At 34.6% G+C, this 22,066-nt stretch overlaps 1 protein-coding gene across 4 annotated transcripts; it reads right to left on the bottom strand.

Moving 5' to 3' along the window:
• Nucleotides 1-570: 570 nt before the first annotated feature.
• Nucleotides 571-20,837, bottom strand: LOC125854921 (probable DNA primase large subunit). 4 transcript variants are annotated; one of them, XM_049534527.1, is made up of 21 exons: nucleotides 20,699-20,837; nucleotides 15,907-16,059; nucleotides 15,768-15,829; nucleotides 15,587-15,690; nucleotides 15,425-15,506; nucleotides 15,292-15,351; nucleotides 15,120-15,177; nucleotides 15,016-15,035; nucleotides 13,941-14,024; nucleotides 9,691-9,755; nucleotides 9,046-9,094; nucleotides 8,912-8,959; nucleotides 8,735-8,824; nucleotides 8,508-8,567; nucleotides 7,571-7,630; nucleotides 7,166-7,240; nucleotides 6,571-6,656; nucleotides 1,420-1,513; nucleotides 1,236-1,343; nucleotides 863-932; nucleotides 571-767 (listed from the first exon to the last, which is right to left on the bottom strand). In XM_049534527.1, exons 2-20 carry the CDS (start codon nucleotides 16,040-16,042, stop codon nucleotides 891-893), a joined length of 1,383 nt encoding a protein of 460 aa, XP_049390484.1. In that variant the 5' UTR covers nucleotides 16,043-16,059; nucleotides 20,699-20,837; the 3' UTR covers nucleotides 571-767; nucleotides 863-890. The 4 variants fall into 4 exon arrangements, with proteins under 4 accessions (XP_049390484.1, XP_049390485.1, XP_049390482.1 ...); XM_049534528.1 differs by having other exon boundaries at nucleotides 15,123-15,177; XM_049534525.1 differs by lacking the exon at nucleotides 863-932.
• Between the last annotated feature and the right edge of the window lie 1,229 nt (nucleotides 20,838-22,066).

Here is a 22,066-nt window from a genome sequence, read left to right as displayed (position 1 = left end):
TCAATAATATTTTTAAAGACATTATGAATGTTATATTTTAACCTTAAAATCAAGAATTATATTAACCAATACTTATAATTTTTCAATTCTAAAAATATTAAGAAACAAAAATATTTTAACTTTAAAATCAAGAACTATATTAACAAATACTTTAATTAATTTTTCTGTAAGAGCATTCTGACTCTTTTCCATTTATTAAAATCAAAACAAGTCGCTCAAATTCTTACAAGAGGAGCAGTTACGTTTACCCATAGCTATTTGATTGCCACCTCATAAACACATACTACTAATGTGTAATTTCTAGAGAAACCTCAAAATAGTTCCTTAACTTTAGGTTAAGACTCAAAGTGACCATCGGATTTTTACTAATAGGCCCTCAAAGATAAGGGACTATTTTATGCTTTTTCTCAATTTCTACCATAAAGACTCATAACGTATTAATTCTATCATGGATATTGCAATAATAAAGAGGGGGGAAAAGACAAGAATTATACATCTGCAGATCTACCGAGTAGAGAAATAAGAAAGAAGGCAAGGGTAAAGAGAGTGTCACATCACCTTCCTCCAGATATTTATACAAGTTACAGACTTACAAGTCCACTAATGCTTTAAAACAATAGGATTACATGGAAAAGTTGTATCTGGTGATTCAACTGCTTTCCCTTTTTACTAACTTCTTTGAACAAAAAAGGCATCAGCTCTTCTTTATAGTTAGTCCTGCATGGTCTCTTTGGATTCTTGCAGGTGCGAGTCAACCAGATCTTCCACTGCAGTTTCATGGGATGTTCATGAAAGGAAAATAAATATGGAAACAAGAAAATACAGTAGAATTCTACAGAATTTTATCATAGACAAGACTCACACAAGGGAGGCAACACGTCTATACTGCCCTACATTGAAGCTGTTGTTCCTTTTGGGTTGCTGGAACTCTTCTGAAAGTTGATTAACCGCAAAAATAAGATACATACTAAGGCATGATGTAAAATGTGAAAAGCCATGTGCCCACTGAAAGGGCCACAATATTGAGGGAAGTTAGTCAAATAATAAAGAAGCATTACTCCAAACACCTAATGCATTCGGCATCATACTTCTTCCTAAAGCAGGTAATGGAAACAAAGGAAAAATATTTTATCACATCGCATGATTAATTATACCACCAAATCCATAATCACAAATTCACAATGACAAAGATAACCTTTACAAACCATCTTAGTATTACTCCATGAAGAATTTACCTGTGATTCCAAGATCCTATGACTGTCATTGTAGTACTGATTTGGATGGTTAACCCCAGCATCACAAGATGAGCCATGAACAGCTTCAAAAGTCAAAGTGCATGCCAACTGCACAATTTTACAATCACAACATATGAAATAAGGTGACATAAAGCAGTGATAATTCATCAAATTATACACCAACCTGATAATGTCTATTTCGGACTTTGTCTATCACATCCTCCAGTGCTCGATTGCCTACTCTCATCCTGGTCAGAGCAGTTCTCAGATTCTCCTCACTGTTGAAGCAAATTTGGCAAGCCAATAAGGTAAAAGCTAATTGATAGTCTCTATCATCATATAGAGACAACAATAGGTCATCACATAAAGCAAAAGGCACCTCTTCTGTTTCTTTTACTGGTTCAATCTTTGAAACATAGAACAATTTGAAGATAATATCACTATTAAATTGCTTTTCACTTTTCCTTACTAATCAACTTCAGTTTCTGTCTCGACAGAATAACATGGAGACAATACATAGTCATAGATAGTCTTATTGGATGGTACAACATGCAAAAAGAATTTTGTAAATATCTAAGGCAGGCAACCTATATTATCTTTCAGTTCATGCATAGAACTACGAGTTCAAAAGATAAATGTGAATGTGCTATTAAAAAAGAAAAACATGGAATCTCATAAAGGAATTAGAGATTAAAAAAGAAAGTAAACAAACAAAATTCAAAGAGATACCCCTTCGGGGGTGGCCCAGTGGTTTCTATGTTGGAGGTCTCAAGTTTGAAACCCCTTGCCAGCGAAAGCAAGGGGCTTGCCTTCTGGGTCGAGCTCGTCGCACCGGGCTTGCTTATTGTGGGTTACCTCTTCTATGTAGTTTGCGAGCTATTGCATAGGAGCGGGAATTTTACCCTGTGCGCACCCAAAGGGTAGCGGCTACAGGTTTCCCTTGTCATCAAAAAAAAATAAATTCAAAGAGATTAAAGATAAAGGGAATTTGGTGAAATTTGTGGTGTTAGAATAGTACTAGGTATATACAATCCTACTTAGAATAGACATAGGAATAGGACTATTTTTTCATATTTAATTTGTGTAGCACCGTGCCATCTTTCCGGCAACTACCTTTTTATAATCAATGTGTAGCACTGTGCCATCATTCTAGTGACTATTTTCTCATATCTGATTTGTGTAGCACAGTGACATCATTCTAGTGACTACTTTTTCTACTTTTTTATATCTAATTTGTGTAGCGTCGACTTTGTCGTGCATCTCTCCGAACTATTTTTCATATTTAATTTAAATAGTACCGTAAATTTTTCCAAACTACTTTCTCATATCTGAGTTGCATGGCATTGTGTCTTTTCGATGACTCCTCATATTTGATTTGCAAAACTCCATTCGTCTTTCCGGTGACTCCTCAAATCTGATTACCATAGAGTTGTGACATCATTTCGATCCTACCCATATTATTTCTCTTTTTCAATAGGGTCATGCCATCAATTCGACCTTTCCTATATAATTTCTATTTTCTAGTTGGGTCTTGCTATCATTCCGACCCTACCCATATAATTTTATTTCTTAGACTTTGACCACTTTCAGCCATCAAATCTAATACTCCAACATATGAGCATGTTCCGACCAATTTTTCAGTGACTTATTTAATATTGACTCATCTATTGATTCCAACACGATCCATATACTTTATATCAAATTTTGAGCACTTCACGGCCACCGTTGCATTGTGAAGAAGTTTATATGGAGAAACCACCTAATTTTGTTGCTCAAGGGGAGTTTAGTAGCCTTGTATGTCGATTACGTAAGTCACTCTATGGTCTAAAACAGTCTTTGCAAGCTTGGTTTGGGAAGTTCAACACTATAATTTTATTACTCTTTGTTTTATCGGCATTATGCATCAAATTCAGTATTTCATGAGAAAACTAAGCACATTGAGATTAACTGTCAATTTTGTGAAGTCGAGTGATCAACTTGCAAATATCTCACCAAGATCCTCATCGGTCCTCGTATTAGTTACATTTGTAACAAGCTAGATACATTTGATTTTGTATGCACTAGCTTGAAGGGGAGTGTTGGAATAGTAATAGGTATATACAATCCTACTTATAATCGGAATAGGAATAGTATATAGTGTCTTTGCTTAGAAAAGGATTGTATTATAGTGTCCTAGTTCGAAAAGATGTCTATTGTAGTGTCTATAAATAGGGTCTCTCTATAATAATGTAGAGACAACAATTCAATAATATTTTTTCCTATATTTCTCACAGTGGTATTATATTTCTAAGGCCAACACTCAATATCCAAGTAAGACACATTGTATTATCTAGGAATTAAGTGCAAGTTTGTGTAGTGAAAAAAGTTGTGACTATTGACTATTGTCCTTCAACTCTAAGATAAACATATCGATACAAGGATCTCAATCCAACAAGTCCAAAAGTTTTTTAAAAAAAAATAGAACTGAGTCACTGACAGATAATAATATCTTCTATCGCAAGTGTTGAGAATAGAATTAAATAAATAAAAATTTGTTTACTCTAACAACTTAAGCTTTTAGATGAGATGGTCATGCGTTTCGACATGGTATCAGAGTCGAACTCATCCTAATTCTTGATTTATCCGATGTTAGACACCCTATACTTGGACTATATTGTCCACACTCCAATTGGCAAAAGGGGATGTTGAGTCCCATATTGGTGGTGGGATGGATACTTGGTCTCCCTATATGGTCTTGGATAGTCCTTACCTCATAAGCTAGCTTTTAAAATTCAGTTAGACCCAATGCCTATTTTCTTATCATGGTAATAGAGCAGGCAAAAGTGCTAAATTTGAGTCTCGCCGTCACTCATTATCAAAAAGAATTCCACGTGCCTAACCCACAGAGGCCAGGGGCATGTTGAGAATATAATTAAGTAAATAAAATTGTGCTATCTAACACAATTTAAGTTTTTAGATGAAATGATCATACACTTCAACAGAACATTTAAGCAAATATTTATGGTCGACAACCAATAGCTTGCACTAACATAACTATAAAATGAGTTTATCTTCTATGATGTAGTTCTCATGTTCAAGATACATAAAATGGTGTCCAACCCAAGGGCGGAGCTACAATGGGTTGAGGGTGTTCAATTGACACCCTTCGTTGGAAAATTATCCGGTGTATATAGATAAAATATTGTTTAGTATGATTATATATTAAGTTTTGGACACCCTTGCAACAACTTGATGGGTAGCTCAGTGGTAGAAGCTCTCCTTGAAAAGTCAAGGTTGTGTGTTGTTCGTGTGTTTGCAGGTTCGATTCCTGCAAGTTGTTATTTTATTTTTCAAAATATCCGACTCTTTAAAATAATAATAATTTATTATTTTCTATATCTATTAATTAAGTAATTATAATAATTAATAAATTTGTTATTTTTGAATTGTTATTTATTAAAATAATTATTAATTAGTGAAATGGAGGCTTGGTTGAAATGGAGGCTTGCCTCTGGAATCTTGTGTGATAAGAAAGTTCCACCGAAACTTAAAGGTAAGTTCTACAGAGTGGTAGTTAGACCGGCCTTGTTGTATGGAGCGGAGTGTTGGCCAGTCAGGAACTCACATGTTCAAAAACTGCATGTTGCGGAGATGAGGATGTTGAGATGGATGTGTGGGCACACTAGGAGCGATAAGATTAGGAATGAGGTTATCCGAGAGAAGGTGGGAGTGGCCTCTGTGGTGGACAAGCTGAGGGAAGTGAGACTGAAATGGTTTGGGCATGTGAAGAGACGGTGCACAGACGCCCCAGTGAGGAGGTGCGAGGGGCTGGTTGTAGAGGGTACGCGGAGGGGTAGAGGTAGGCCAAAGAAGTTTTGGGGAGAGGTGATTAGACAGGACTTAGCTCAGCTTCGCATTACCGAGGACATGACTCTAGATAGGAAGGAGTGGAGGTCGCGTATTAAGGTTGAAGGTTAGTAGGGCTAGCGTGTTGTCTTCCCGTGCGAGGGTTTTGGTTGGTAACGTTCGTAGTAGTCCTAGCCTTGATCTTGTAGTTCTTGTCTGTGATCATATAGTCTTGTGTCGTTTACTGAGTTTCACCTCTCACTTTATTTTCTTGATGTTCTTGTCTCCGTTGTTGACTATGCACTTTTCTCTTATTGGATACTATGTCATATATATTGTTTCCTCTTATTTCTCTTGGGTTGTTGTACTTGAGCTGAGGGTCCTCCGGAAACAGCCTCTCTACCTCCACGAGGTAGTGGTAAGGTCTGCGTACACTCTACCCTCCCCAGACCCCACTTAGTGGGATTTCACTGGGTATGTTGTTGTTGTTTGTTATTCTATTCTATGTTCTTATGTCTCATTGCTATCATTACCTTTGTAAAAACTTAACAGTATTTTTTTAAACTGTTTGTTCACTTTATATTTAATAAAATATGATCGATTAGTTACACATTTTGATTTTTAAAATTTTGGAGCATTCATTCCACACAAAAAAAAAATCAATCACTAATAAGACGTAGTTTGACTTATGAAAAATTTTGGCACATCAATTTTTCAAAAAAAAAAATACTTACAACTTGGACACCCTTCCTGAAAATCCTGGCTACCCCATTGGTCCAACCCTCCATAAGACTTGAACACTCAAAGGTACTAACTACAACTGCTCATTACAGGAATCAAGAATTTAGTATCTAATCGAGGAGATGGGATTTTTCTTTACTTGGGGATAGGTAATGAAGCTGGAAATTCCACCTTTCTAAACCTTGATATTGATTAAGCTCTCTTGAACTTCCTAAATGGTCTCAATTCTATTTAACATGGATTAAGGATTTAATTGTTTTACTTTTTCTTTTTCTTTTTGGCACTCAGTGAAGCACACAAGCAAGAATAATCCAAACTCACACTGGGAAGGCCTACAATTCAAGCAAAATGCTTACTCCCAGAACTATCAACTGGGTTTTTCTCTCTTTTTCTTTTTCTTTTGGTAGGAATTGGACTTCCTAGAAACTTACAACTATGCATTAACCCATACAACTTCCTAAAAACTTAGATGTCCAAAGAATATGTTAGCAAATTACAGGATAATAAGAAGTTGTGCTTAATCAGTGACAGCCTGGAAGACCTCATTATCTCATCATGTTGCATCAAGAACATGCTACAGCCTACACATCATGCAGATGGAAGCAAACACATGAAAAGTCACTTGGCAGAGATGAAAGAAGCGATCGGAAAGTTAATTTGTCTCAGAGCGTCAGGAATAAACATGGGCAATGAGCATCTCATGTTGTATAAAAGCAACAATTGCTCACTTCAGTGAACAAGATCAAATGCAACAGAAGATCAGTCTGACCTGAAATGACGATATGGACAGCCATGGTGATCTCCAACTCCAGGAGTTGATGATATAATCTTTTGACAAGAATAAGGTGTGTAATCCTGCACTCTTGCAAGAAAGTAATACGGGTCGTTTAGAAATCAAAGGGAGAAAAGAATGCAAAATCTCAACCAAAAAAAAAGAAAAAATAGCACAAGATGTAGAAATATTCACTCTCTTATTTTCAGTCTTTACATCTATCAGCAGAATCTTGAAACTATTCCAATGTTCTATGCTGACTCATGGGCATTCAAAGGAACAGAGAACTCGAAAGAAGACGGACAAAAGTCATTTTCTTCTGCTTTTTTCTTGCTTAAAAGAGAGAACAGAAGTGAAAGTTGATATCCAGAACAAGAAGAATTTGTTCTTTTTGTATTTCTTCTCTTGGTTGTTTCAGACATTAGAGCTCTTTTTCGTGTGTTACATTTGTTTTTTTTTTTCGTAAGGTACTTCTCAGTTATAATACAGAATAGAATGTTCCAGCTTCCATCACAACTATGGAATACCAAATGCATAGACATTCTCACGAACTCGACATTTTCTGCAGTGCAACTTCAAATAAGTTACTTACCGTTCTCTTTCCTTCTTTCCCATAGTTGTGTCTTATGCTGTATGCATATTCTTTATCAAATCTTTCAGCACCAACCTACAAGAAAAATTTATGCACTTAATTTTCCAGAGAAAATGAACACATCTGAGATCACCTTCTTCAAAAGGTGGAAGCCATATCATCTGACAACCTTTCTTATCATTTGTTCACAGTCTATTCTCTCCTTATCCATAGTGGTAAATCTATTACTAGCTAAGACACAAATATAGCATGTACAAGGAAAACTGAGGGCAACTCTTCTCCACAGTGCTTCTTGCCTCTAATAGCTTGCTCATGTTTGGACATGTTCAGTCCATTACATTCGACAGAGGAAAACACTTGCAATGTGTAAAAAAATAAATACATAGAACACTAAATACTGCTTACTTTTCGGGAGAACTCAGCTCTCCAGAATGCAAGGGCATCATCCAACTTCAATCCAACACCCTACAAATAAAGCAAAACACTGTCAAAGAATGAAAAGTGAAGAATTGATTCTTAGGATCGCTCATTGAGAGAACCTCAAACTAATACTCATGTTCTTGTAGATATCCACGTGCTTCAACCAAAGAATCTGTAACTCTAAACAAATTCTTGACAAGAAGAGAGCCCTAATAGAACAAAAGAGAACTTCATGACTCTTTTCTTCGTTTTTCCTCTTAACTTACTTTCTTTCTTGACTGATCAAAACTGTAGGATAAAAATTGTTCTATACCACTAAGCCTATTTCCTATTTTTTAAAAGCAATTACTTCTTAACCTCATCCAGAACCATTTCTTTGACCACCTTCTAGCTTTGGTAAATCCTTTTGCTTTTTATTCTTCACATCTCTCTCTGGAAGGCAGATATTTGACCAGAATCCTTGAATGCATAGTTTGTGTTTATCAAATTATTAATTATCCATTTTCTATTATGTCATGTGCAATAGCTAGCACATGTTGTTCAATAACAAAGAACGTCTGTTGGAGCACTCCTATTTGCAGAAAATTTCTAAATTCAGTTGTATTGAGTTTCCTTTTTGTATAAACAAATGGAAAGCAATAATATATTGTCATAAATAACCCCAATCCCCCCTCCCCCAAACCAATAAAGAGAGAGGAACGACTGCATGAATACGATTCAACATCGATGAATCACCTAGAAGGAAAGTTTGTGATTTATTTTGGTGTAAATCAAAGACAAAAATGAATATAATGGATTGCTATACAGCGGAATAAAATATGTGAGTGCTCGGAGCAATGAAGTTCCATTAATCCTGTTATCACATCTAAAAAAATAGTTCAATTATTTTAGGCAAAATCCTCATCAACCCTGATAATATAACCTTGAGAAATAGACCAAGTTGCATCCTCCCTCCATGCTTCAGATGATGATCCTCTCGTAGCTGCAATAATTCATAAACCATAGTGAAGGCGAACTTTTTGGAAAAGAAGGTGCAGTACCAAAACATCATAACTGCTTAAAAGTACAACAATTAAGAGATAATATGACAGTAAACCCTAAAAGGAACATACGATGTTACTGAACTTAGTTTCTTGATCAACTTCTAACCTTTTCGAAAAGATGACGCATACATAGAGGGAATGAACTCTTAGCAATCTGGTCAATGTCTTTTAGTGATATTTCTGCCTGTTCTCTCGACTGAAACAAAGGTTGGATTAGTCAAGTGAACGCAACAAGAACGTTGCAACTGCAGAAGTAGATGATAATAAAGGAGCTCTAAACCACCTGGCTATAATCAGGACCCAGGTAACTTGTGGATAAGGCTTCAATAATCTAAAATATTGAAGGGAAGTTAGGTTTAGACATTAAGGAACATAAACAATCTTTGAGTGCAACTTCAAAACTAGCTCAATACTCACAGGAACCAAACGGTCCTTCTCCTGTTCTCTGATCATCGAGGTCCATTTTCTGAAATCAGTAAACTGAAACTTCTAAATATCTAATGATGGAACATAAGTTTTAACTTTAAAAGGAGTAAATAGATAAAATTCCAAAAGCAACATGCTAGATGAAATGTCAGATGAACTCAACAACACATAGTCAGCTTAATGAGTTCCTGATATAGAAGAAATCTGACCAATGACAAATGTGGTCTCTCTAAACCATCAACTCAGATATAAGAAAAGCAAGAGAAAATGAGAAACCTGATGCACAAAGTGGAAATGCACATGCTAATGACTAGAGGCTTACAAATAAAGCAGTAAACAAATCAATTCTCTTTGTTGTCTGATATATTGTTTATTCTTGGATGAGAAGCTGAACGAATTTGTTCAGCGATCCAGTTTCTAATGTGACATGTTCAACTAATTTGAAGCACTGCAGTCATTGAGAATCAAGTTCCGGAAAGGATAATTTCATTTTTATGACAAGAAATCAGCTTGAAACAAAGTTTAAAATAGTGAAAATAAGAGAAGTTACTTTCAATAATTGTTATTTTTAAGATGTTGCTTATCTAAGAATGGGTATGCTCATCTTTCCATGAAGACCAAAACTGGGCAACCAACCTGTTTGTCAGCACTAGTGCTTTCGAAAGATGACTCCGAAACTGCGTGATAACTAGTGAAACCACCTGCAAGAATAAGCTATGTCACAGGAATTGGTATATTGATATTAACATATTCATTTGGATGCTTCTGTGAGAAATATAGGAGAAATATATTATTGAAATTGTGTATCTACATTATTACATTGAGACCCTATTTATAGACACTACATTGGGCTCCTTTTCAAATTAGGATTCATATTCCTATTCCTATCCATATTCTTATTCTATGTAACACTACCCCTCAAGCTGGTGCATACAAATCATATGTACCTAGCTTGTTACAGATACAATTACTACGAGGACCGGTGAGAGACTTGGTGAAGATATTTGCAAGTTGATCATTCGACTTAACAAATTTTGTAACAATATCTCTTGAGAGTATCTTTTTCTCTGACAAAGTGACAGTCAATCTCAATGAGCTTAGTCCTTTCATGAAACACTGGATTTGATGCGATATGAAGGGCTGCTTGATACAAGTTCCATTGGACTGATTTCGTCAAATTTTAGGTCTCTGAGCAGCTGTTTGATCCAAACTAGCTCACAAATTGTTGCAACCATTGCTCAATATTCTTATTCTGCACTAGATCGAGCAACCACACTCTATTTCTTACTCTTCCAGGACACCAAATTACCTCCTACTAAAACACAATATCCTGATGTCGAACGTCTATCGGAGGGTAATCCTGCCCAATCAGCGTCCGTATATCCAATGATATGCTCATGGCTTTGATAGTAGTCCTTTACCAGGAGCTGACTTTATATGTCGCAGAATACAAACAATTGCTTCCCAATGACTATCACAAGGGGAAGTCATAAGTTGACTTACAACACTCGCAGAAAAAGAGATGTCAAGTCTAGTCACTTTAAGATAATTCAGCTTTCCAACCACCCATCTATACCTTTCAAGATTACTGAGTGGCTCCCCCTGTCCTGAAAGGAATTTAACATTCGAATCTATAAGAGTGTCAATGGGTCTACATACCATCATTCTTGTCTCATCAAGAATGTCTAAGGCATACTTGCGTTAAGAAATAACAATACCTGATCTAGACTGAGCAACCTCAATATCTAGAAAATACTTCAGCCTAGAAATGCTTAAAGAGATGTAGCTTCAAATGAGTGATACCATCTTGATCGTTGCCAGTGATAACAATATCATCAACATAAACAACAAAATAAATAAACGATTTTGTGCAAAATGCTGATTAAACACAGAGTGATCAGCTTCACTATGAGTCATACCAAACCACTATGTTATGTCCCTCTAGACTCTGTTCTTTATGTTCCTGGTTCTCCTTTTAATCTAGCATTTGTTAGTCGTTTAACGCGTGCCCTACATTGTGGCATAACCTTGTTTGATGATTCTTTTCTCATGTAGGACAGCAGTACGGGACAGATGAGTGGCACAGGACATGAATCACAAGGCCTTTACTTCAAATTCCTTCACAGCATGCTCCGATACAGATCCTCCAGCCCTTATTCACAAACCTTTTGGACACCTGAGTTTATCCAAGCTACAGATGATGGTGCCTAGTTTATCCACATTAGATTGTGAGTTATGTCAACTTGGGAAACACATTCGTGCTACATTTACACATATTAGTAAGAGTCGTTCAGTGTCTATTTTTTCATTAGTTCATTCTGTTATTTGCGGTTCTAGTAGAGTCGGTTCACCCTTAGGTTTTCGTTATTTTGTTAGTTTCATTGATGATTATTCAAGATGCACTTGGGTTTTCTTAATGAAAGATCGTTCTGAGTTATTTTCTATATTCAAAAGTTTCTTTGTTGAAATACAAAATCAGTTTGGTGTTTCCATTCGTGCTTTTCATAGTGATAATGCCTTAGAATGCTTATCCTCCCAATTTCAGAAATTTATGACTCACCGAGGAATTATTCACCAAGCTTCTTGTCCTTGCACCCCTCAATAGAATGGTGTGGGAAAAAGGAACAATAGACATATCATTGAGACAGCTTGCACTCTCCTCATTGAATCCCATGTTCCGTAGCGTTTTTTGGGTGATGCAATCCTTGCATCTTGTAATTTGGCTTTTCCAACCCCTTTTGGTTTTGTTTGGATCCAATTGGCCAAAGTAATAGCAAGAAGAGACTGTGAATAAACAATATCAGACAGAGGTGATATGTTACCAGAAATATGATCAGAAGCGCCCGAGTCCATGACCCATGATCCGAGAGTACTAGACTGTGAAACACAAGCATAAGTATTATCCGCAACATGAACATTAGGCTGAGTAACCGAGGCTACTTGTGGAGATGTTTGCTTACTTGCTTGATACCAAAGGAACTCATCATATTCTGCCTAAGCAATATGAGCATTATTAGGTGGTCATTTGGTTTTGTTTGGATCCAATTGGCCAGAGTAATAGCAAGAAGAGATTGTGACTAAACAATATCAGACAGAGGTGATATGTTACCAGAAATATGATCAGAAGCGCCCGAGTCCATGACCCATAATCCGAGCGTACTAGATTGTGAAACACAAGCATAAGAATTACCCGCAATATGAACATAAGGCTTAGTAACCGAGGCTACTTGTGGAGATGTTTGCTTACTTGCTTGATACTGAAGGAACTCATCATATTTTGCCTGAGCAAAATGAGAATTATTAGGTGGTCGATCAGGCTGAGCAACAGATGCTACTGGTGGAATGGAGATGTTTGCTTAATTGTGCGATTTCAAAGGGACTTATTATATTCCTTTATAGCAATAGGATCATAACTCGATGGTGGACCATACAAAGTAGGACATATGTCACAAGTGTGTCCAAGCTTATGACAATAACTACACTTGGATCGAGATCTTCCAAAAAGACCTCCTCCTTGCCAATTCTCCATAGGCTAATATATTCGTTTGTCGATGATTTAAGATGCCAAAATAGAGGAGTCAATGGTGAATGATGAAACTACTTTGTTGTTGGGATGCGCGGCTAGACGAAGTAGACAAGAAAATAATTCATCAATTATAGGTACGGTAGGACTAGCTAAAATCTGATCACGCCCTGAATCATGGTCAGGGTGAAGTCCAACAAGTGTAAGAACTAGAAACAACGTTTGTTTGTGCTTTTGTTGTTTGTTCAAATTCATAGTGACGGGCATCAACATTTCAAATTCCTCCATAACTGCTTGTACCTATCCCAAGTAGACATCAAATTCTTGTTTCTTTAAATTGGTCATTCTAGATATTACATCCTAGAATTGAGATATATCATTAGTATTTAAAGCACGAACCCTTTCCCAAACTAAATAACATGTCTAGGATGGGCGAAACATGGGCATTAACTTAGAGTCGATAGATCGCCATTAAAGACTACATAACTGAGCATCAACCTTCTCCCATTGTGCTTTGGCTTTATCATCTACCTCACTAACCTTTGCCTTTTCATCTACCACACTAGCATTGTTGATTAAGTGATCTTGGGCGCCTTGGTCCTTGCACTTCAACTCAACCGAAGAACCCAAGCTAAATAGCTTGAGCTTCCCATTAATGGTTCGGTAGTGATCATAGCACTTGAAATTCCTATATTCTTGGAGCCAAAAATATCAATTTCAAACGACATATTGTGAAATAAGAATTATTTTTTTTTTATAACCGAGAAATCCGTCTGTGACCAGCCCTTTGGACCAATCACAGCCTTCTAAGAAGAAGTAGTATTTTGGGGACCTGAATCTGATTACTGGAATGGCTGACTGCTAGAACTGGAATTGGAACTGTTGGAAATAAATCTGATTGCCGGAAAAAGAGATCCGATCACCAAAAACTGATCTGGAATCAAGAAAAAAATTTTATGGTCAGCCTCGAAATTAAGAGGCGACCCCACAGGAAAAAAGAAAATTGCTGAAAAACACTGCCAAAAAATGTTATCTTCTCGGGCAGCAATTCAGGTCACCGGAAAATTGCATATTGACGGCTGATCTAATTTCTCACCATTGTTCAGATACCATGTGAGAAATATAGGAGAAATATATTATTGAGATTGTGTATCTACATTATTACATTGAGACCCTATTTATAGACACTACATTGGACTCCTTTTCAAATTAGGATTCCTATTCCTATGACTCCTTTTCAAATTAGGATTCCTATTCCTATGACTCTTTTTCCAATTAGGATTCCTATTCTTATCTCTATTCTAAGTAGGATTTATATATTTATTCATATTCTAACAGCTTCCATAAAAATACAACGAACTACCTGATTCATGGCGATATATGCATTCCCTTTTTGAATAAATACTCGTCGACCGGCCACAAGCTCTGGCACCTCCTCAAATGGAACCTTGAGTTATTAAAACCAAAATAATATAAGAGAAAACTCAACCAGAACCTCCTAAAGCAAAATCTCATTCAAACAAGATAAACAGTCCTTTTTGATACTTTATTTTCCTAGCATAATATAATTGACAACCTGTCTTATAGTTCCTACTGAGCCAATCATGAAAAATGTTCAGCCACATCAAGAGGTCTACACTCAAAATCATAGCCACTTATATTTCTTACAATCCCCAACAAGCATGCAGGTCAAACCAAAGAAGTTTCTTAAGCAAATTGATCTGTCGATTCATACACATGTAGCTATTAGGCAACAATTCTTTCGATTCTGAAATGGAAGTATACAAGTATAATATGGTCAACCACATCTTTCTTTTGCACTCCTCTACATAGATGTTCATGCAGAAATATTGTTGTCTTGGCTGATGTTGCTCAGGCTTAAGTATGGGTATACTGGTGCAGAACTAGAGGTTAGGTTCTTCATTACATAAAATTTAGTATTCGGAGGTATGAATCTCAGAGTGGGCAAGGATGCTGGGGTACGGCGAATAAATGGGAATTATGACATTTATACATACGTATCGAATCAATTAAAAGTTGTTGAGCTAAAACTATTAAATTTAATACATTATAAATACCTGATATTATTTTATTTTTTTATTTTTTATTTTTCAATCTCAAAAAAAAAAAATACCTGATATTCTATTCATAAGATATCCCATGTATAGCAAAGTGTTCATACTTTATATGAATAGATGCCACAAACTCAAAAATAAAGCCAAATACCCAATCAATCTACATTTCTTGGTCATAGATGTAACCAAAGTACCCAAAATAAGTTGACCAAATTTGGTGCGGATCCCACACCCAAAGCCTATCAGATCTACTTGGGTGCAGCAGAAATTTTAAAGGGGCCCAAGCTACATAGCTATTGGCTCCTTTATTACTTCCATTTTCTTTTACCAGGGGGTTAAGCATTGCAAAAGTCAAGAGCATACCTTGTAATAGATAGCATCAGCTGCAAATAATCAAAATCATGAAGTTAATGACTTAAATAGCATCAAAATAGACGTTCACCATTGGAATTACAAAAGAGAACTACTACTTGTAATAGGTTGGCCTATGGCGCGTGAAACTTGGTTCAATTTTTCCTTCACACTCTGCATCATAAGCAAGATAGGCGTAAATAAAATATGCATCACCAATATATTGCCGAAAAGTAAAACTTCAATGTAGTGGTATTAAGAAAAGGAAAATATTTTTAAAATATTTACCTCATATTCAGCAGTGGTGACAGCTTTGTATGGAAGATCAAACTCTGCCATTAGCGCTCTTTGCGTCCAAATTTATTATATCACAAACAATAAGCATAAAGATGTTGTGAGAGGAATAGAAAATGTGGCAAACCTGAATTTCAGAAGGTTCATCGCGGAAACGGTAACGAAATAAGGTAGTTTCAATTGAAAGAAACCATTTTCTTAACTCCTCCCTAAAAGATTAAGTTATATATATTAAAGAATGGATTGTTAGAATTATGGAAAATGGAAAAAGGCAAAAAATGGTACTCACGTCCTGCAATAAACAAGTCGCAAAACAAAATGTGAAATTATGTCCTTATTAAGGAGCTCAGATGAATGTTGATGCCTCATATTTGTTTTCCACAGATCCAACACCTAATTTTGAAAGCAGTAAGATGAATTCAATTGTAGAATGTAGAAAGAAATAAAATATACTACTAAAATAGAGTTACCAATTTCTCCATTTCATCGGGCTTCTTTCCTCTAGACAAAGCATCCGAAATACCTTTAAGAACTGGATTGAATTAAGAAAAATAAAATTAGTAAGCGTAGAGGAAGGAAATGAGATCTGAAAGTTTATAGTTTGAGTACCTCGGAGGCGATCAATGGCGTAAAGCTCAAAATCTTCAAGACGGACTTCAAGTGGAGGGGCAGAGCGATAGAGAGGAAGTGTTGAACTGACGCCGGTGGACACCAAAGATTTCCTCTGAGACCTTACCGCTTCCATCCTTTCCTATCAGTTTCCTTCAACACAGTAATGCTATATGAGTATGAGTAAATGGGTCCAAGTACAAAATGGCGGGAAACATTTCCCTCCCCTTTCGGCCTCTAGGCCCATTCATTATCCTTTTTATTCAATTCTTTTTTCTTTCTTTCTTTCTTTTTTATTATTCTTAAAAGTTTATTTTATATATTTTATTTGATTTCATGCAATCTTTTGTATTATCCAATTATGTTTCTTATTTTCATTAGCATAATTTCATTTGTATTCTAATTTTTAAATTAAAGTAGAATTCATTGTTGAATAAGGTTATAGACTGACGTTTCCCTTTTCTTCTAAATCATATTTTATGTATGTTATGTTGAAATTTGACATAAGAGTATTATGTGAATTTTTTTTAAAGAAAAAATAGAACTTATGTTATATTTTGAATTTCATTTGTTTTATAATATTAATTTTTTTGTCAAACATGTATTTCATGATGTTCATATAAATCTTGCCTTGTACTTTTAATTTTTATCATTAATTCAATTGAAATATACTAATTTGAAAAATATAAATCAATTATTTTTTGGTAATATTAGTTAAGAATATATGTTTTTTATTAGGCTGATAATTATTATCCTAGTAATTACATCAATTCCAATTACCTAGCTTTCCAAACAGGCCCTAAAAGTCTTTGTGGTTGATTTTTGGGGAAACTAAGCAATTGTCCTAAAAATATAAAACTAATTACAACTACATACCCCTTGCATTGATGTCCCCTAAACAATTACAATAGATTCCCAAGAGATCATTTCGCTTAACTGATAATCAATATAAATATATATATATATATATAATATTGGTATTATAAAGGCTAATATTTTTTTTAACTGATATTAAATACATATACTGTATTGGTATCATTAAGGTTTTTTGTTCAGAAATTACTCATTAGTCAATGATACTATAAGAGTTATGAGTCTGAGATTCTGACTCATTTGAGGCCTTTCTAGTTCAACAAATAGTGTTTTCAATGACTATTTATGTCGGGCATTTATGTCATTATCTAATGATATTTTACGACTATGAAAACTAAAAGACAAGGCAACGACAAATCTAGGTCAAAACATTGAAAAGAGTGTAAACTCCCAACTGAGAATCGCCTAATACCATGGGCGAATCGCCCAATAGGTATGAACTCCGTCGAAATTGACAGTGTCTAATGATAAAACATCAAGGCAAGTTGGCGAAGAAGGAAGACATCACCGATCCTCCAAATGTGAAAAGGCGAGCTAAATTTCACCACCGAAGGTGACAGACTTCTGAGATAAAATGAAGGCTAAATGAGCGAACAAGGTGCACTACTAAAAAAATAGTGAATACCAACCTACAAATACTGACTTCCGAAAGTTGATATTCCCTGAAATACTGACCAAATACCAACTTCCCAGCTTAGGTCGGAAAAAGCTTGGTCGCTTTTCAATACCGACCTCTGGAGGTCGATATTTACCGACCTTTCAAGGTCAGTTTTAATTTTAAGTTGAAAAATTCATTATTTTATTTTCTGACTTCTTGAGGTCACTTTCATATATTTGTTTATTTTTATTTTTATTTTTATTATTTCCATCTTCTGGATGTCAAAATATTTATTTCTTATATTTTGAAATACCGACATTTAGAGGTCGGTATTAATTAATTTCTAATCTTTAAAAAATTATTTTTTAATATTTTCGACCTTTGGAAGTCCATATATTTTAATTTTTAAATTTCAACTGTTGGAGGTCGGTATTTTGTATATTATATTTTATATTTTTTTACTTTTGATATTCCGACTTCTAGAGGTCTGTATTGTTTATTTTTTATTTTATTTATTTTTTATATTCCGACCTCCAAAGGTCGGTATCGTTTATTTTTTGTTTTATTTATTTTTGAGATTCTGACCTCCAGAGGTTGGTTTTCTGCTACAAAACTGCCAGCAAATTGCTGCAATTTTAGTTGTCCACCTGCATATTTCTAACAATACAACCCAATAAGTTGCCAACACAATATTTTTCAACATATACATTAATCTTCTTCAAAATAAACTTCATCCAACTTCAAAATAAACTAAATCCAACTTCAAAATAAACAAAAATACGATCAAACAACTAAACAACTTTAACTCTTAACTCGTTTTGACTTAATTCCACCAACTAAATCACATTATTTATTTGAACCTATTTAAACAACCAAACAACATTAACTCTAACTAGTTTTGAATTAATTCCACCAACTAAACCACATTATTTATTTGAACTTATTTCAACAACTAAACAGCTTTAACTCTAACTAGTTTTGACTTAATTCCAACAACTAAATCCACCAACTAAACCACATTATTTATTTGAACTTATTTAAACCGCTAAACAACTTTTTAACCCTAACTAGTTTTCACTTAAATCCACCAACTAAACCACATTGCTTATTTGAACTTATTTAAACAACTAAACAATATTAACTCTAACTAGTTTTGAATTAATTCCACCAACTAAACCAAATTATTTATATGAACTTATTTAAACAACTTTAACTCTAACTAGTTTTGACTTAATTCCAACAACTAAATCTACCAACTAAACCACATTATTTATTTGAACTTATTTAAACAACCAAACAACATCAACTCTAACTAGCTTTGAATTAATTCCACCAACTAAACCACATTATTCATTTGAACTTATTTCAACAACTAACTTTAACTCTAACTAGTTTTGACTTAATTCCAACAACCAAATCCACCAACTAAACCACATTATAATTTATTTGAACTTATTTAAACAACTTTTTAATTCTAACTAATTTTGAATTAATTCCACCAACTAAACTACATTGTTTATTTGAACTTATTTAAACAACTAAACAATATTAACTCTAACTAGTTTTGACTTAATTCCAACAACTAAATCCACCAACTAAACCACATTATTTATTTGAATTTATTTCAACAACTAAACAACTTTTTAACTCTAACTAGCTTTGACTTAATTTCAACAACTAAATCCACCAACTAAACTACATCATTTTAAATAATGAGTCAAACTAGCTAGGGCTTAATTAAACTTTATTTGAACTTATTTCAACAACTAAACAACATTAACCATAACTACTTTTGAATTAATTCCAACAACTAAATCCACCAACTAATAGGATCAACTAGTGTTGATACTTATGCTTATCAAACACAGTATTCCTAAATTAGTATCAACACTAGATGGACACAAATCGATCTAGCAAGAAAATCAATTTTGTCATCAATAGGATCAACTAGTGTTGGTACTTATGCTTAACAAATATATTATTTCTAAATTTAAAGTCAAGTGTCAACACTAGATGGACACAAATTGATCTTGCAAAAAAATCAATTTTGTCACCAATAGGATCAACTAGTGTTGGGTACTTATGTTTAACAAACACATTATTCCGAAATTAAGTTTAATATCAACACTAGATGGACACAAATCGATCTTGCAAGAAAATCAATTTTGTCATCAATAGGATCAACTAGTGTTGGTACTTATGCTTAACAATTATATTATTTCTAAATTTAAATCTAAGTGTCAACACTAGATGAACACAAATTGATTTTGCAAGAAAATCAATTTTGTCATCAATAGGATCAACTAGTGTTGGTACTTATGCTAAACAAATGCATTATCACCTAATTTAAAGCTACGCCAACCCTCGATGGACACAAACAAATTATCACAAAATTAAAGCTAAGTATCAATACTAGATGGACGCAAAAACATTATAGAAAACAATTGTACTTGAACTTTAACCAGTTAACTTTCTCAAAAAATTGTACTTGAACTTTAGAAATTTAAAACACATTATAGATAACTAATACTGTCTTATTGATTAAAGGTCTCTTTTTTATGGGAGCATGCTGAAATTAGTTTTTGAAATGTTGTGCGCTCAAGGAGGTCAGAAGTTGAGTCCTTATCTATGTGCGCGTGTTAGTGGTTTCCATACTTCAAAGGTAAAATGGTTTGACTTGATGCTACTACTTCATGCAGCCTTTCTATTTTCATATGTGCATACATAACATTGGCAGGAGTGACTGAATGTTCTTGCTTCTGCCGTGTTGACCTGAATGGTTCTCCAATAGGACGTGGCTATTTATACCTAAGCTCCACTTGTTAATTCTGAGATTTCTTGTTTGTTTTATCCAGTGGTGTGTTTGTATATCTTTCAAACACAGACGGTCTTTAAGTAAAATAAATGCAGAAGAGTGCTCAGTAACTTCCATACAACTGACTCTTGGGTAAGATGACTGATGAATGTCACAAATTACTTGGGAATCAGTATGTCTTCTTGTTTCCATACAAAGATTGTTGGAATGAACTCTATTGTTTCAGAGTGTCAGTTTCATACTGAGATAAAGGCTCAGGTGAGTCAAGAGAGAGTCTAGACTCCTAATAAATCTACATTCACGGACATTGTTTCTCCTTCCATCCCAAGTTTGATTATCTAGTTTTGCCAGTCTCATATAACTATAGCTTAAATAAATTTGAATAGTTTTAGAGTTCTAATATTAGAGTTATTTACAGACGTGTTTGAGAAATTGTTGGACCATGTAAACTTCAATTTAGCTTTATTATAAGTACTGTTATGTATGTATGATGATTAATCCAATACCTGGATTACTAGAACTTCGCCGAAGAGGAGAGGAATGGAGATGCGAGGGTCTCACTGTTGTTGTTGTCGTCTTCGATGGGGTTCGCCGGTGATTACCTTGCCTTCGCCGGAGTTGGCTGCTCGCCGGTCAGAGCAGATGGAGCTGCTGTTTGTTGTTGTCGTCCTCACTGGAGCGGAGGAGAAGAGAGAAAGAGGCTCGCCGGTCGGAGCTGGCCGGCGTGGCTTTCGCTTGCTGGCGAGAAGACAGATCGGAGGCGGCGCCCAGTTGCCGGCTGGTTTTCGCGGCTGCTCGCTGGCCGGCGCCGTTGGCTGCTTCGCCTGAGCTGCTAGGAGAATAGAGGAGAGGGAGAGATAGGGGAGGAGGAGATGAGAGGAAGATGAAGAAAGAAGGATGGCTGAGGGTTTTGGTTCATTTGGTTTATATAAATATAAATTGATAATAAAGAATGAAGATTTGATCTCAGCCTTTGGTTTGAATGATATGGACGATCAAGATTTGATCTTGAATGAACGAATGGCTGAGATTAAAGGATGGGGCTTTTGAGAATTGAATTGATTCAGATAGGCTATAATTGAAATAAGCAAATGGCCATAATTGACATGAAATAGAATTGGATAGGAAGAGGGCTATGAATTAAACAAATTGAACAAATTGAACAAAAGAGGTTATAATTTAAATGATTTAGGGGGAGATTAAAGATATGTTATTCAATTAATAAAATACTACATATATTAAAATATTTTCATATAAATTAAACACACCTAAATTTAAAAACATTTAAATAAAGTAGTTATTTCGAGTTTAACTATCGATAAATATAATAATTTAATAATAATAAAAATAATTTAATAATAATAATTGATAATTTTGTAAATTAGCGATACTATAATATATAATTTTAGACAAAATCGATTAAGATTTTAAAACTCGTACTATGTTTTAAAATACGTATTTAATCGTAAGTCGGTCAAAATTGGGTGTCAACAATATATATATATATACCTCCTAATTATATAAATTTAATTTTATCAATCAACAAAAGTTTATCAATATCAAATTTAATATATAAATCTCCTTAAATTGATCATCTGTATTTCTTTAATTGATAATATATTCCATATCTGAAACATTAATATATATGGCTTGATTTGTTAAACTACTCTACGAGTATATAATCAACATATTTCATACTCCGATGAATTATCCTTTACATGCCATTGCCTACAGTGTGATCACTACACTTGACATCCATTCAAGATCGAACGTAAAAATCTTGATAGAACTTGCTTTGTATAGTACTTTACGTTGTTCTATTGTCTATTTCATAAATGAAAATTTAGTATTATGCACAATAGAAAAATTATGAT

Source organism: Solanum stenotomum, chromosome 2 (assembly GCF_019186545.1).
Source record: "Solanum stenotomum isolate F172 chromosome 2, ASM1918654v1, whole genome shotgun sequence".
NCBI classification, from domain to species: Eukaryota; Viridiplantae; Streptophyta; class Magnoliopsida; order Solanales; family Solanaceae; genus Solanum; species Solanum stenotomum.
Note: the sequence above shows the minus strand (reverse complement) of the source record. Positions and strands in the feature narration are given on the sequence as shown.